The 17,029-nt window shown below is 53.9% G+C and overlaps 1 protein-coding gene across 2 annotated transcripts; it reads right to left on the bottom strand.

The window, feature by feature from the left end:
• Positions 1 to 4,749: 4,749 nt before the first annotated feature.
• LOC133207773 (uncharacterized) lies at positions 4,750 to 16,604 on the bottom strand. Of its 2 annotated transcripts, XM_061344913.1 has the most exons (3): positions 15,942 to 16,604; positions 14,792 to 15,833; positions 4,750 to 5,323 (listed from the first exon to the last, which is right to left on the bottom strand). In XM_061344913.1, exons 2-3 carry the CDS (start codon positions 15,267 to 15,269, stop codon positions 5,148 to 5,150), a joined length of 654 nt encoding a protein of 217 aa, XP_061200897.1. In that variant the 5' UTR covers positions 15,270 to 15,833; positions 15,942 to 16,604; the 3' UTR covers positions 4,750 to 5,147. The 2 variants fall into 2 exon arrangements, with proteins under 2 accessions (XP_061200897.1, XP_061200896.1); XM_061344912.1 differs by having other exon boundaries at positions 14,792 to 16,604.
• Between the last annotated feature and the right edge of the window lie 425 nt (positions 16,605 to 17,029).

Below are 17,029 nucleotides of genomic sequence, written 5' to 3'. Positions count from 1 at the left end.
CCTGTTGTCCCTTGTATCGTTCCCTGTGCATTGCTCAGGGATCGGGTGCTGGGAGGAAACCCGTAACAGGGCTGCTCTAAAATAACCTCTTGGGCTCTGCTTGAGGCTTGTCTCTGGCATCCACTGCTAACGTGAGAAGGTAAGCAAAGGTCCAGATGGACCAAGTGTAACCCGGGGCTGACAATGTCTTGCCCACTGCTTTCCCTGAGATGATCGCAGGCTGCATTGCAGGGTGACCTGCCTGGAAACCAAACCCCTCAAGAGAAAGTGTTCAGCTATAGGGGTGCAATGACATGACCCAGTGACACCAGTGGCAATGGGGAGGGTGTCCCATTCACCCCAGGGTTCTCTAATTGTGCTTCAGGCAGAACCCTGGGCTTGAGCTGCCTGACCCATTGCAGGCAGCGTGGGGCAGAAGAGGCCAACAAATAGGACAGGAGGGGCTGGTCATTCCCCCAAGCCCTGCTCTCAGATTGCCCTGTTTTGGCTGTGGGGTTGTTCTCCTGGGCAAGGCTGAAATGTTGGTGCTGGTGGAGCCAAGGGAGAGCCCCATGATGCCAAAACCACCTCCAGATCAGGACAGCATTCACCCCTGCCACTGAGGACCTTGGCACCCGAGCTGGCCTCATCATCCACCTCTCCTTCTCTCCTGGTTCCACCCAGCCTGCTCCCTGTGCCCTGCCCAGGACTCCCCTGTATCAGGTTAAACCAGCCCAGTGGAGGGTTCCTGTGCCCTGAGTTTTCAGCTGGTTTCCAGTTTTTCCTTCTCATTCCCTCAGGATTACAGGTTTCCAAAGGCAGAACCTCCTATAGGTTTTGTGCAAAGAAGCAGCTGAGAAGGAAGGGATACCCCCCCTTGCCTGTCTTCTAAGGAAGGGCATGCTTTCAGTGTGAAAGAAGCCACACCACACAGGGGATGCTCATGGGAGTGTCTCATGGGAGCCTCCTGTGGTACCCACCGACTTCCCCCCGAGTCTGCTCTTGGGTCAGTAGCTGAATGACCCAGAGGCTGTTGAACACAGGGACAAAGCTGGAGCACAAGCCAGGAGCAAGCTGAGCCTTTGGGAATTGCCTCCCGGGGCTGTTCCCTGCCTGGCCTTTGCTTTGGATTCTAATCCTTTGGCTTTAGAGCTTCCCAACCCTGCTTGAGAGTGAAAACCAAGCATGACCGCTTGGGGCCTCAGGGGTGTGACAAGGGACGGGTGACAAGGACAGTTTCTGGGCTGGGCTCCCTGCCCATGTCACCCTTCCAGCCCAGCCAAGGTGCCAGGAGTCCCCTTCCTCCTCCCTTGGGTGGTGCGCACCCACCCTGCCCCATCAAGGGTCCCCAGTGTGCCTCCTTCTCCTTCCCATTCACGTACCCATCACTTGGTAAGAGTCCCCCCTTCCCCATGTAGAGTGGGACCTGGGTTCGCTCAGTGCCACCCCAGGGGTGCCACCAGAAGCTGTGTGTGCCCAGATGCGTGTGCTGCTGTCGCCACCTCCTGCCAGCCTTCGGTTCCCGGTGGGGAGGGGAAGGAAAATCGGGATTGCTCTTTGGAGAAATTCATCTTCTTTCACCGTCCCAGCTCGGCCTGACCTAGAGGCACCCCCTGCGCTGGTGTTGTCCCTTCCGCGGGGTGTTTAACGGGGAAAATACAGTGAATATGCTGCAGAGAGGCTGTCAGGGGGATGTCGGGGTACATCTCAAGTGGGGACAGGATGGGGAGCATGCCTACAAACGGGAGGGAAGCTGCACTGCCTGCAGTCCTCTATGGATGGCAGTGGTCCTGGGGGGGGTGACTGCAGCTGGGGCTGGGTAGGGCACAGTGCTGCCCACTGTGACAGGGATGGGAATGTGCCTCTCCCAGGCATCAAACCTCCCATTTCGCATCCCTTCTCCCCACGCTTGGAATGGAGCAGAGAGGCCAGGCTGGCTCCACTCTTCATCCATGCACCTGTCTGGCTGTCCCTCCTCATCAGAGCACTGTGACTGGCAAAGGGGTGCAACACTTGCGGCCCTCAAACACCTTCTGCAAAGGCGTTTCGAGGCCACAACTCTCTCCAGCCAGGATCTATGCCCTGGGAGAGAGGCAACATTGGGAACTGAAGGGATTTGAGGGATTTCTGGGACAGCAGCCCCCATCTTGAAGGCTCAGTCCTGGATCTTGGGGTGGGAGGGCACAGGCAGTGTGGGCGATGGGGATTATGGCTGCTATAAAAAGCACCAGCATCTCTTGCCCCTGCTCCCTAAGGTGCTTAGGGGAGGAAACAGGCGCTTAAACAGCAACCTCCTGCACTAGGGAGGTGCTGGCACCCTCATCAGCTTCCTTTCCCTTTGGCACCCCCAAACCTCCCCCAGGCAAAGCAGCCCCCAGCACCTCTGCCCATGAGCCCCTGACATTGGATGGTGGGACCCATCATACCCTGCTTGGAGGAGGTGGGGGAAAAGGAAAGGGTTGGTGGGGACAGCCCAGCCCTGAGTAGGGGTCCTGGTGGGCAGGAGGAGCAGATGATGTTGCAGTACCATCTGCACTGGCCCCCAAGCAGCTCTTCTTTCCCCATCCTCTTTGTTTTGCTTGTCCATCTGATCCTACACTGCCACCCTGCTTCAGAGGTGCTCTGAGGGTGCTGGAGATGTCCTCCAAAACACAGCCAGTCCAGGGGTGGGTGCCTAGGCTGGAAGCCACTGATGTCTTGGAGGGACAGGGGCTGCTTTCAGCCAAAAGCCACACTCTGCTCCAGTTTCTGGAGGCAAAATGGCTCCATGGCTTCTCATGACTCTCTGACAGGTTCAGAGCATCCTCAGAGCTCAGCACCAGTGCGGTGTTCGTTGATAAATCACAGCAAGCCAGGTGCCAGATGCTGGCAGTGATGCAGGGATGGGGGGGATGAAGGTGCTGTGTGTGTGAAACTGGTGTCCTCTGCTGTTTCCTCTGTCGTGTTGCAGGTTCCAGTGGGGTCACAGTGGAGAAAGCAGCTACAGCCATGGGGTCCTGCACAGCCCCAGGGCCAGCCCGGTTCCCGGTGCTGTGGCTCAGGAAGGCTGTTGGTGGTTTCCCCCTGCCATTGCATTACCTGAGGCTCGGTTGGTCTGGGGATGGGCACAGCACCAGGATCCTTCCTTGCATCCCTGCAAGAAAGGGGGTTCAAAGAAGGGGAGCGGGCTGAGGGTGATTCCTCACCAGACTCCTCCCAGCCTTGAGCATCCCGGTAGATCCCGGTACTGGTGGCCACAGGAGGGAGCTTGGCTCCTTCCTTCTCCTGCTCCGAGGACAGTGTCCTGGGTGGATGACAGCCACGCCGCTGCTGGGTGCGAGCTGCTGCTTGTGCAGGAGCATCTCCACAGGGACACAGCAGTGTCAGGAAGGGAGCAAGGACCCTGCTGGAGTGGAAAGGGATGCTTCCATCCCCAAGGAAGCCTCATTTCCAGCAGCTGGGTGGCGGGTCCTCAGTGCAGATGAGCTGCTGGGGCTGTTGCTTGCAGCTGTGGGGGGGACCAATTGTGCCTGGTGAGTGCCCATGGAAGGGACCAGTCCCTTTGAGAGCAGTGCCAATGCTGGACACATGGCCTCACAGTACCCCCAGCAGTGACTGGGGGCATCTGGGTCACCCCATTGCCCAGCCTCTATGTGTTGAAAGAGCAGGGAAGCAAAGAAACCAGCCCTCCCACCACGTATAAGCTCCTGTTCGCCAGAAATCTGGACCTTCCCAGTTTCCCCAGCACACAGACAGCTCCATCACTGACAGACCCAGGCTTACCCTCAGCATCCCTCCATGCTGCTGGGGCATTGCTGCCTGTCTTCTCCTTGACAGTCCCACTGTGGGACCTAGCATTACAAACCCAGGGCCAAATCAAATAGGAGAAGAATGCTGGTTGGAGCAATGGAGTGTCTGATTGGAAATGGTTAATTACTGAGGGGTGGTTTGCGGTACTGTAGCTACTGCCCTTGCTTGCTGCAAAGCAGACAAAGCCCCAGCGTGGGACTGCTGGTAATGGCTCTCATTAAAAGCCATCAGAGCAGGAGGTGGAAAATACATTCATTTTCCCCTAACTGCATTCAGAAGGGGAAAATGATGCTCTGGCTCTTGCTGTTAGGGGTGCTCTGTGTACCTCAGGCTGGGAAATGCAGGGCTTGGCTCCCTGAAGTCCTGAACGCTTGTCTTTTCCCGGGATCAGATCTCTGGGCCATCATTATAGCCTTTTATTGAGGTTAGGAAATGTAGGGAGATCAAAGGGATCATAAGGAAGAGGCACTGGGACCAAGGAATGAAGTTGGTGCTGGTGCCTGTGCTCTGCTATACAGAGAAATGGTGGATCCTGGTTCAAAACCCCAAGCAGGGCAAGAACTGGCCTTAGAATACCAATTAAACCATTAGGATGCTTCTTTTACCACTTGGTCTGGGAGGTCACCCCCCCCTTGCCTGCTGCTGACTTCTCCTGAGCCCCTTAAGAAAAGGGAAGTGAGGACCCACCTGGAGTTGGCAATGGAAAGGATGCATTTGGGCAGAGAGAAGTGGGGAGAAGAGAGAAGGGCAGTTCTGGGTGGCAGTGCCCTGGCAGGGAAGAGGAAGGCACCCAGCAGAGCTGCAAAGCTAAGGGGTGGAATGATGGCCTGTGCAGATCATCAGCGTACTGAGTTGGATTTGGCTCCTACTGACCTTCCAGTGCCTTTCTGCAGCCCCCAACTCATGCTGCAGCCCCAGCTCCCTGCTGGGTCCTGGGTTCCTCCCCAGAAACAGACACCCCCGTTTCTCATGCTTGCCCTTTTCACCATCCATCCCTGTTCTGCAGGGCAGCCGCACACCAAAGGACTGCCTGGCTCCTCTCTGGCTCATTCTTCTTGTTGGTGGGTGTATTTTGCATTTGCCTTTCTTTTTTGCTATTCACAGGGAAGAAAGGGAGGTCATGAACCCATGGGCAGACATCAGGGCAGGACTGACGTGCTTGGGAGAAGGGGAATGCCACCCACCCCAGCAAAGTCCTTGGAGGCTGGCAAAACCAGGGTGAGAAGGGCTTTGCTCTGTGGTGCCAGCTCTACCCTTCCCTTCCTCTCTTTGCCCGGTCCTGCATGGTGGCTGCTGCAGTCCCACTGCATCTTCCTGCTGCTCCATCGCTCCGCTCCATTCCTGCTGCTCCATCCCGCCTGGCCCAGCCACCGTGCCCATCACGTCTGCTGTGGTAAGTGGCAGGTCTCGCCGATGGTGATGACCACATCCTGGGGCTGGCAGTCCCGGCGCCGTGGCACCTCGGGCATCTCACTCATCTCATTGACGCTGCTGCTGATGCAGTTGACGTCGCTCTTGTTGCTGTTGTCATCCGGGCTGGGGCCAAAGATCCAGTCTGGAGGAGGGAAAAGCACAGAACAAGCTGCTGGTTACATCTGGCTGTTCCCAGAGTCAAAGCTGGCTGGGAAATCACTGCCTCCTACTACATCCTGCCCCTCACTCTGGGTATTTACCATCCCACCCCAGCCCCCTTGGATCCCCTGATACTGGGGTCTCTGCTCTTCCCAGCTTCAGGCTGGTTTTCAGGCTGCTTGTTTCTGGAAAGCCCTCCTGGCTTAGGCAAATGAAATCACATTTCTAATCCCAAAAATGAAAATGAAGTGCCTCCGAAATGAAGTGTGCATCTGGGCTCTCTGGCAATGTATTCCCCACAGCAGGTTTTTGCTGTCAAAAACAGAAGGAATGATTAAATAACGGTGTGACATTCAAAAGGGGCTGGGGGCATGGCTGGGGACACAGCTTATCTGCCATGGGAGTGCATCACAGCCACACCAGGGCTTCAACCCTTCCATGGGAAGCTTTGGGGCTGTGCTTCTGGCAGAGCAGCAGAGCACCAGGACGTGGCTCTGAGCTGATCCAGCTACTCAGACAACCCTAGGGGTGGCTGATCCCACTCCAAAATACAGTGGTCACTGCTGGAACATGATGTGACCAAGACATCCCTTGCAGCACAAAGCGCTGTGGCTCTGTGGTGTGCTGCTTCCCAAATATCTCCTATTGAAAAACCTGGTTGTTTGGGCAGTGAGAGGCCATGGCCAGCCATGATGGAGACACACCAGCAATGAGGAAACCAAAGGTGGGCAAGTCTAAGTGACAGTGGTGGGCAGCGGAGCACCCTCTGCTTCAGCCCTGTTCTCAAAACAAAGCAGAGATGGGTAGCAGGAGGCAGACAAAAGTCCATCCTGGTTTAGTTGTTTCTGAGGGACTCCACTTATTCACCAATGGATCCTGCTCAAGAAATAACATTTCTCTTCCTTGTGGCATTTTCTGTCCCCATGTGTGTTTCAATAGCAGCTCTTTGGAGGAGGATGCAGGCTGCCTGGCAGAGCAGGGCCAGAGAAATGCAATCACAGTGAGACACTGCCTTTTTCATGGGCTGTGGAAAAAAGCTTTGCAGCCAAAGCAAGGCTGAATGATAGCAAATGCAGGAGTGGGATCCCAGGTGTGGAGCGAGGGGAAGATCTGACTTTTTGTGTCACCAGTGGTGTCCAGACATTGCTGCAGGAGTGATAAGAGAGATGGGAATGACCTGTGGTCCTCCCTGTGCTTGGTGTGTGCACTGTAGGTTAATGCTGGGGCTTTTCTGAAAGCCCCAAAGCTTCTTGTGTGAAGAAACACCAGAAGTTTTATCATTCTTCTCCAGCCTGAAGCCATTTGGCCACACCATTCCCAAGGGCACACAGCATGGCTTTTGGGGTGATGCTCATGCTGTGGAGCCAGGGTGGGTGTCCAGCCCTGCCACAGCGACCAGGCAGAGAGAAGGGGGGTGTTGTACCCTGCTGCTGGTGTGGGCTGGCTGGATATGGGTGCAGGTTACAAGGAAGAGAAGGCTTCCACCATGCTGAACATGTGTGGTGTGTCCAGACAATGACTGTTTGTTTCTTGTCTTTCCTTTTTTGTTCACCTCCATCAAGATCTGCTGGTTGTGTGAGGGGAAGGGCAGGAGAACCTCCACAGTCCCCACTGCTACCTTGGTGCTGCCAAGAGTGATGGGAGAACTCATCGAAGACGCTGTCCAAAGGCTTTTGGGGAGCCCTGGATCTGCCCCAAGTCCCAACCAGGGCATTAAGCTTTTACTTGCATGGTCCCCAGTCCCTGGGGTCTTCATCACAACCCTTCCCTGAGAAAAGCAGCCAAGCCCAGAAGGCTCATTTAGGTCTTTTTCCCTTTATAGCCTCCATTTTGCTTGGATTTACTGGATTTAGACCAAAGCCAAACACTCCGCTGGCTGGTTCCTGGCTGCCTAGGCTGGGTCCATGCTGGTTGAACCCCCTCTCTTCTGCCCCTAAAACCCCCTAGGCTCACATGCAGCTGCTTGGCATGAGGAGGATCCGGAAGACAATAACAAGATTGCCTCCTACAAATACTATTAAAGTTCTCAGCTTGCTTTCCTTGACGTCAGCCATAAAACTCCAGTGGGAGCAGGGGCTGGTCTGGCAGGGAAGAAAGGGAATATCCTGTAGAAAAAGAGGTGATGGGTACCCAAATATCCTTAAGACCCATTGCATGAGGGTTGCGGCATGCGATGGGAAGCAAAGAGCACAGCTTTGCATGCCTGTGAGTGAGGGGAGGTGGCATTTGGTGGCCAAGCAATGAACACTTGGGGGTATTTGCAGGCAGCAGAAGAAACCAGAGCAAGGTACAGCACCGTGATACCATTAGGAAGGGAGAAACGCAGAGGATGGTGCTTTGGGAGAGCAATGTGGGGCTCAGCAAAAACTGTTTCTATGGGAAAAGGGTCAGGGTGCAGCATCACCAAAGGGTGCCCAGGGAAGGAGGCTCATGTGAGGCTGCCACAGTCTAATTCCTGGGTAAGAGCGGGCTGGATTGTACGCGCTAATCCGAACCGCTGCTTCCCTGGGAATTATTTCTGGAGCCTGCTGGATCTAATTACCCAGTAATCTGCAGGAAGATGTAATTAGGCTGTCATTAGAGGGTATTTACTGCGATGCCTTTATGATTTGACTGTGTAAGTAAGGAGTGAAGTAATTACACAATTACACGTTATTTGTGGCCATTTATGGCCTGTAACTTCAGCGTGTTGCCATGTGTGGAAGAGGGGAGCGAGGCCCCATGGAGCTGATGGAGGATCTCCTGCCAGCAAGACCCTGGAGAAACAGCCATAAAACTGTCAGCACCCTCAATATGCTCCTCCCCAGCTTTCCCCCCAGCTCCTCTCAGCCTACAGTTGAGAAACCAAAGTCTCCCATGGGATATCTGGGGAGGGATGAAGGGGAGGAGAGAGGAGACCTGCATGGCTTTGGCCCCATGAGGTTAAACCTTGCTTCGATGTGGAAGGATCTTTGCAGGGGATGTGATGCACAACCTTACGTCATGCACAAACACGGGTTAGAAACCTTGATATTGAGCCCTGGAGGGGAAATAACCAGGTAATGGAGGGTAGTGATGGGCTGGGAGCCGAGGGATGGTGGTGACCCTCTTAAAGTAGCTGAAGCCTTTAGCATCGTGACAGGGATTTCTCTCTCCATCCCTTACCTCCGGCAGGGGGTCTGCATGAGCAACAGAAAATGGGCACAGTTGTCACCGAGAGGAAAATGAAAGCCACTTTTGGAGGAAAGTCACCATTTGCGTTCACACAGGCCCCAGCCACAAGGAGTCAAGTGTCACGTCAAGGAGAGGGACAAAGTGACTTTCTCAGCCAGGCATCTAACCCAGAGACACATCTCCCTGCTCGCCAGGAGCCGCCGGGGCTCAGCCTGCCTCCTGAAGTCTCTTGCAGGATGAAAGGCGAGGTGGAAAGTGCTGAGATGGGGTGAGATCGATATGGAGGGATTGATCCAAAGCAGCTGGGGAGAGGAGATAGGGCAGGCTGGGTAAACCAGGAGGCGTGGATTCGAATCTCTCCCTAAATAGCCGAGTGATGTGGCACAAAGCACCCCTGCACCTCCCTGGCTCTGTCTGAGTCTTTGACTGGAAGCAGGATCCTTAGGATGTGCTGTGATTTTAGGGGCAGACAAACACTGTTCAGGGCTTTACAGATCTCACAGTGTGTTTTAGCTCTCCTCATACCAGCACCATGAGGGGTGATCCTCACCCGGAAACCCTTTACGGTGCAGAGAGTAGCCTCCTGCTGCCTGTGTCCGCAGGATCACAGGGATGCTTCATGCCCAGTCTTATCCAGGCTAAGTTCCCTGCATCCACTGGTGACAGGGTGGGATGTCTAAGAGGCACTTCAGCCACTGGACAAGAGATGTCCCTAACAGAAGAGCAGAGGGAAGGGGGAGAAAGGGCTGAAATTTAAATGCAATGCAGTGAGACATTCACGCTCCCTACAGGGGTGGAAACAAGCAGCGGAAGGGGAAACATGTTAGATGAACAACTGAACTCGTGCTCCAGTTTTATTTGCTTTACATTGAGCTGGGTGTGAAAACAGCTGCTAAAAAAGCCTTTTTCCCAGCAGCAGAAGCACCTCTTTCTTTGAAACAGGTCCTGACCCAGCAATCACCCTGTGCTCTGCAACAAGGCAGGACCAGCTCTGGCCAAGTTCAAGGGTATCCCTCATGTGACTCATGTCCCTTTGCAGTCTCAGCTGGACATCGTATCTGTCTCATTTGCAGGATGGACTCTGCTTATTCATTAGCAAAATCAGCAGTTATCTCCCAGGTTTGTTCTGCTGGAAAATCTCTGTCTGCCTCTGGCAGCAGTAATTTGTTACCAAGAAGTCCCTTTCCCCCCAGGTTCAGTGTCTTTCTGAATTAGATTGATGTTGGAGTCTGTTCTTCCTTCCCTGTTTTGCAGAAACTTCCTAGGTTGGTCATGCTGGCCAAGTCCAAACTGTCCTACACTCTAAGCAACGTGAGCACGCTGCTTTGCTGATGGACAGGCAAGGACACTGTCCCTCTGCAGAGCTGTCACCTGGCATGAAGGGAAAAGGGGGTGACATGGAAAAGGCATTCAATTAATTATGATATTCTCTTGAAAATAGCTCCTGTGCACCAGAACAACCTGGGATCAAACCTGCATTTGATCCCAGTCACATCCCTGGGCAGTGTTGCTGCTCCGGAGAGCAGGTTTCAGAGAGGTGGTGACTCAGGTGTGGTACATGGGAGGCAGGGATGCTCCTGGCTTGGTTATTTGCTCTCATCCTCCAGACATGGAGGCAAAGATGACCAGAGAGTAAGGAGGTGTGCTTGGTCTCAGCTCAAAAACACCAGTGCTTGCAGAGGAATAGGGAGGCATGGTGTTCACCTTAGGGACCTGACACAGCCCATCGCTGGACCACGGGATGGCAGGCATGGAAACACCACTGTAGGATGGCGCATCCCTGAGGCCAGCCTTAGTCGCTCCTTGGTAGAATGTGCTGGGAGCAATTCCACTGCTCAGGCTTTGTGCTTCAAAGGTTTGGCTGCAGAAGCAGCTGTCCTGGAGTGAGGCCACTGCTGCCTGCTTTTGGCAGGGCCAGACCACTGTGACCACTTGTCTGGCCGACAGCCGCAGCCTGCAGCTGTGGTGATGCCAGGATGGATGCAGCAATGGGGCATCTGTCTGTTATTACAGTAGCCGGGAGTGGGAATTAACCCACTGGAAACCATCCTACAGCCGCTACTTCTAGACATCAGCACCCCTAACCAGTGCCTAAAGAACCACAGTGCACCCCCATGCACCCAAAGGGAAACTGAGGCAGAGGTGGGTTAGCACCCAGGTGGGAAACAGAGCTGAAACTGATGCAGTCTATTCTTTTCCAACAACTTTGGGAAGCAAATGAATCATAGTCAAACCAGAGCCCAAAGAGAAGATGTAAGTCTTCTCCGATGGGCCTGAGACTCAATTTGCAGACCCTGCTACGGGCTGAATTATCCTAAGAGCCCTGTGGTTCTGTGTGGAGCAATTAAAAGTGGATCCTGACTCCTTGCAGGATCACCCAGCAGCTATTTCCAGTAACACCACATTCATGCACAGTTTCTTTGTTCAAGGAGACCATTTCCTAAAGAAGCCTGCAATGTGGCGAGTGGAGATAAGGCTGAAAAAGAAAACTACAGCTGATGGGCCAAAAGGGCAAAGAAATGAAAGACCCTGCTCCAAGAATGGGTTAAGGTTTTGAGCTGCCCTGAAGCCATCAACCCACACAGTCCCACAGCATCAGCGAGCTTGCCCTGCCGTACCCCATCTTGGGCTCATCCCCAATGGAAAAACTTCCTCGAGGTCTCCTCCGGAGGTCAGCAGCTCAGAGGAAACCTCATCTGAACTGGGTGACACCGGCAAAGGTCTCTGCAAAGCATCAGCTCCCACGCAGACCCGAGTGGTTCCGTGCGATGCTTTCCCAGGGACCACACGCGCTCTGGTCCCCATGGCAACAGCTTTGTTTCCAGTCAAACTTTTCGGTTTGTGTTTCTTTTTTTTTCCCCTTTTTCCTCCTTTTTTCCGTGTGTTTCAGTAAGGGCAATGTGCAGCGAACTGCTGGGGACGGAGGAGGGAGGGCGGGCTGATTCCCAAGGATTGCAGTAATTAGGCGCTCCGTGCGTTGGTGACAGGCTTGTCATTTGCCAAGCCGGCACTTCTCCGCAGCGCCGTCTCTGGCAGCAATCCAGCGCTCCCGAGTTAAGCCGCTTTCCAAACGCTTCGACCCAGTTTATCCTAACTGGTGGCCGGGTTTGAGCGGCTCTCACGCAGAGCCTTCCCCTCCTGCCTCGAAGGGATCGCATCCATCCCCGGACAGAGATGTCCGATGAGTTTTGGGGAAGGCACAAACATGAGGCTTTGTCAGCTCCGAGCAAGCGGGGAATCAGAAAACAGAGAGAAATCAGGCTCTCCCTGTCCAAGCCTGTCCAGGAAACCTGAAGAGGGGCCTTTTTCAGAGCACTCTTATCCCTATCCAGGGGGATGAGGACAGACAGGATCCTCCACCCTGGCTGGAGGGGACCTCTGCATTCATCCTCTCCAATAATACATCTTTCCATCTCCGCTGATGCAGCCTCCCATTTCCTGCTCCTCCTTACCAAACTGGGCATCACAGCTGTGTTCATCTCTCCCCAGGGATGCCTGGACAAGCTCTAATTGAATTTTAAGAAGCGGCTGCAAGAGGTGTCAGTGTCTCAAATACCCATGCAGATTTCACAGGGGAAGAGCTCAGCAGCATCCCGAGAGCCCCTTCGCCCTCCTGAACTGAGCCCAGCAACTAGGTCCCTGTTGGTGCATGGAGCTGGTGATGCTTTGACTCCCCCAGTGGTGTCCTACGAGCTGCTGGTGAGGAGTTAAAATCATCCTTGACGTCTCTGAGTGACTGTTTAAAGTAGTGATTAGCTATTCACACTTTAATCTCCCCCAAACAGGCACCAGCCCTTTGGCATCTTATTTCCATCTCTCTGTATCCTTATAAATATGATTAGTGCTGAAACTCTGTTAGTGGAAGTTGGAGCTGCTGCTGAGTATATAGATTCAGGCATTGTGTTAAGGCAGCTAATAGACCGGTTTCTTATTTACTATCCCTTGGTCCCTCTGTCCTGTTCCTGAAGTAATTTTATGCAAACTCATTCAAATGGAACCTTCTCTTTAAGGGCTGTTTCTTGGCAGTGTTAACAAACATGGACTTGCCTGCTTTCCTCCAAGGACTGGCTCATTTTAAGCGCATAAACGGTGTGAAGACAAGCCTGGAGTGCTAAATAGGACGAGTCAGAGGCAGCCCTAGGCACTGAGGGGTGCTGCTGGAGTTTGGTAGATGCCTTCTTCTCTTTCTGGATGGGGCAGAAGCTCACATCTGGATTTTTGACCCTAACTTGGAGAGATGTCACCTCCACCAGGGCAGAGAGGATGCTCTGTGCCCAGCAAAGGTGTTCAGCTGGGAAAGGGCATCTCCAAAGTGGCAGAAAATGGGTAGATATTCCCAGTGCCTGGCCAGCTCTGGGATGGCTGTGGTGCTGTGAAAGGCTGTGGCAGTCCCTTTGTGCCCCTTTGTGGCTTTGCTAGGGAAGGGACACCCTGCTGACCTCGTCCCACACAGAGGCAAATCAAAAGGTGCCCAAGGTCACCAGGGCGCACTGATGCTGAGCACGGCATGGGCATGGATGCTTCCAAGCATGGCTTCAGCCTCTCTCCCTGCCTGGAAGGACATGACATTTATGTGGATTTTGGCTCTGTTTTGCAGTACTCACCCAAGGGGTGTTTTTGAGCACTCACAGCCATGCTCTCCTGCACCAGGTACCCCAGTAATCAGGGCAGGGGTGTCTGCTCCGTGCAGGCACTGTGACTCAGAGGGGTTTCTAACCTGTCCTGACCTGGTCCTTTGAGCATCTCAGGGCAGGAGCGTGTATAATCTTAGGTGCTGTCCCTTTGTTGGGAAGGCAATGCTAAATCAGATCAGTGGCAGATCTGGGAGACGTTACAGCCCCAGCAAGATGCTGATTAAGTGTTATATTTAACACTTCAAGACGTAACCATTCCCTTCTAGCTGGGGCAAAGAAAGACTCCTCAGCAGCAGCTCTCTGCTGTTTTCCTTGCTGAGCCTCACGTGAGACTGCAAGCATTGCTCCCTGCCAGGAGGTTTGACTTTTCTTGTCCCCAAATCCCTCCTTCGCATATACCTGAGTCCCATATCTGCTGGTCCCTGCCTGGTCATGACCCCCAAGGGACTTGGCTTGCCCTCCCATCAGCAAGGCATGGGTGCTGCCTGCCTTGCAGGCAGTTGGTTAGAGTTTTGACTGGTGCGTACCTCCTGCACCCCAGGAGCATGGAAATAAAGGGGAATCATGAAGGAACACGTGTATTTTGCTCCACATGAGTGTGATCTCCCTCCCACTGCAGAGATGGAGCCTGCAGGGCTGCATCCCTGGCTGGGGGGCAGGCTCAGAGCAAGGGCTGTGCAGAGGGATTTCAGCTCTGTTCCCCTGCAGAGGACATTGCTCCTCAGAGCTTTCAGTGGGGGGTATATACATCTGCAGGAGCTAGGAGCTTAGATCCATCTGTGGTTCCCTTCTAGCCCCTCATCTGAGCTGGAAAACTGCCACCAGCTCCCTGCAGCAGGACCCTGTTCCCAAAAGGACATGGCAAGCTGGCTGTGGGGGCCAAAAGTTACCATGCATTCCAAAGGGAACTGGGCACATTCGCACTCCCCAGCACGACCAGCCTGACAAATCATGGGCAAACAGCAAGAGTGCCACTGAGGGCATGCTTTAGAGCAGCCAATACCTCTGCCTGCCCACAGTGGCTACAGCCAGCAGACTGTTTGCTCTTTTGTCCCCAAAGACAAGGGACCTTGTTCATCAGCAGCAGGGTGGAATGAAGAGCCGGGAAGCCAAATCCCACAAAAACATGCACTCTTTGGGCTATCATTGTCCAGATTTGTTGCATAGGCTGTAATGGTTGTGCTAGGTGCTGTACAAGGGAGCCAGACTGCTGAGCTGTATTTCCTGGGAGTTTGTGTGTTCTCTGGTGTCTGATCAGGGGTTAGGCTCATATGGCAGCTATCCTTTCACAATGCACTGGTGGGTTGTTCTCCTATGCTCAGGTATCTGTTGACATGAAACTTTTCATTTTGGAGACCTCTAATCCAAGCTCAGTTGTTTGGCAGCACTAACTTAAGCACACACACATTTATACACACATGCACAAGCCTCATCTCTTTAGGAAGGGAGCTGAACCCAAGGATTTTCTCTGAGAAGCTCATCAACACACAGCTCAGCTTGGAGAACCCAGCACATCGGATAAACTAACACTCCTGTAAATGTGGAGGGGTAAAGGCTTGGTCTAAACCCCACCAAATCAAAGAAGAATGATCAGCCAGCATCCTCAGGCTCTGCCCCAGGCTCTTTTTGACCACTTGCACCCAGCGCGCGATGCCCTCACTCACCTATAAAGTCATGAATGAGGTCCTTGATGAGATGCCCGACGATGGCATACGCCACTGCGACCACCACCAGGGCTGCCATGAGAAGGTAGAGGACAGCTTTGGGCAGAGGAATGGCATCTCGAGGAGGGGGCTTGTACTCCTTGTAAAGCTGGTCATTGTCTGAGTACGAGTACTGGAACAAGTGGTCCAGGCCAGCCGTGAAGTTGCTGGAGTTCATGGACTGGCTGTTGGACAGGTAGCTGTCCTGCTCAGGGTCCTGCAGGACACTTACCACCGAGCTGGTGGTGGCTTCCACTTGCTGTACCAAGTTCAGAGTCTTGTTAACGCTGGGAAGGATCTGGGAGAGGAAAGTGCTCCAATCTTTGATGGCACTGATGTTGCAAATGATCATAATTGCAATGGGGAGAGAGGTCTCCAAGCCCAAGAGATTTAAAAGGGAAAGAAAGAGGCGAAAATTGCCGTGCTTACACCAAACCATGTACTGCAAGCTGGGCAGAGAAGGTCTTGCTGGGGTAGGTTTCTCATTTGCGAATTCTTACATGATCCAGTAGGGATGTATCTGTGGTATACTGGTCCTCACCCCTGGAAATCCCTGCAGCAAACCCCTATGGACATGAAGTTCTTTGGGAAAAAGTAGGTGCTAGAACGATCTTGAGCGATACCATTTTTGTCCCTCAGCCATCTCCCCCAGATGCTACTCACTGATGAAAACCAGAGAGGCAGGATCCTGTAGCTATTTTCAGTCATCTGGAAAACAAAGATAAATCACCCTTCTCCAGCCTCTTTTCACAGGTGATGGTCCTTGGAGAGGCAGAAATCCCTCTTTGCCATCCCTCAAGCTCAGTGTGGGTACCAGCAGGCGCAAGGTGTGCGGTGCCGTGCCTCTCCTCTCCCGTAGCACTGCCTGAAGTGTCCGCAGAGGAGAAATGTATGTTCAAACCCCACAAAGTTCAGCTGCTCACAGTGCGTGTCAGAGCAGGCAGCAAGCAGCTCCCAGCACCGCTCTCAGCAACTTCTGTTGCCGACATCTCCTGATTGACTCCTTTAAGAACAAAACCATAGTCAGAGACGATGTCCACAACAGCAGCGAGCCCGGTGCCCGGTCTCCAAAGGGCAGCCCAGATGAGGAGTGGCTGCTCTCGGGTTTTACCTTAAGGACTTTTGCAAGCTAACAGATCAGCTTTCCTGATGCTCCGGCTTTCTCTATACAGCGCTCGGCTCCCTACAGACGTCCTCGCAAAGAGCAACCTCTCCGGTGCCGCTGCCTGCTGTCTGCGGGGTGTGTGTGTGTGTGTGTATACTCCTCCTCGTCCTCTTCCTCTCCTGTCCCTTCACCCTACAGCCCTGCTCGCTCTTCCCAGCCGCCCCGGCTGCCAGCAGCGAGGGGGATTATCCACCGCCGAGGGGTTGGCTCCACAACTCCCAAGCGCGCTGTGCAGCCGGCGGCTGCTCCCCGGGGAGTTAATCCCTTTGATTCCACAAGACGTGCCTTGATCCGCCCGATGGATCCTCCCGCTGGAGCGGTGGAGGGGAAGGTGGGGAGCAGCCGGAGCGTGCGTGTGGGTACACGCGTGTGCATGAGAGCGCAGCCGGCGCGTCCCAGCGGCAGCACAGGCTCAAGCAGCGCTGAGGACGGATCCGATGTCCCCTCCGACGAGACCCCCTGGTCCAGCCCGGCCGCGAGTGCTCAGCACAGCCGTTGTCTGGGAGCTGTGCTGCCGGCAGGGAGAGATCAGATCGCAGGCGCTGCCGGGAGGAAGGCGGACATCATCAATCCCACCGCCAGCATCCCAAGGGAGCGATGCTCCACACAGCCCTGTCCTCCCACCTCCCCGCCCAAGCCAAGTTTTTGGCATCAGCGGGATACCTGATTTGCAGAAAGCCTGCAGGATCTGGGGCTGAGCTCCCTTGCCATCTCCCCACCCTTGGTAGCTCTCTATGTAAGCTAGTAAGAGCCAGCCTCTCCCTGGTCACCTTGATGATGGTTTTAACTGGTCCAGGTTCCCTGCAAACACTTTTCATCCTCCTTGGCAATGGGATTTCACTGAGGTGCTGGCTCAGTTTGAAGGCACTGGGACTTTTTTAAAGAGGAGGAAAAAGAAATCTTAGAGAGGGGGAAATTGTCTTTCTATATTTGGGGGTGAAAATAAATCACAGCTCCATATTTTACGTCCTTCGTTCTTTTTTGGGGGGCAGCTTCCCCATGTACAAAATAGCTGTCACGAAGGCAAGGAAATC

This window comes from Neopsephotus bourkii, unplaced genomic scaffold, assembly GCF_033783945.1.
Source record: "Neopsephotus bourkii isolate Nb327-2 ecotype Australia unplaced genomic scaffold, CSIRO-AGI_Nbou_v1 NB_234, whole genome shotgun sequence".
Classification (NCBI taxonomy): Eukaryota; Metazoa; Chordata; class Aves; order Psittaciformes; family Psittacidae; genus Neopsephotus; species Neopsephotus bourkii.
This window is presented reverse-complemented; position numbering and strand designations above follow the sequence as displayed.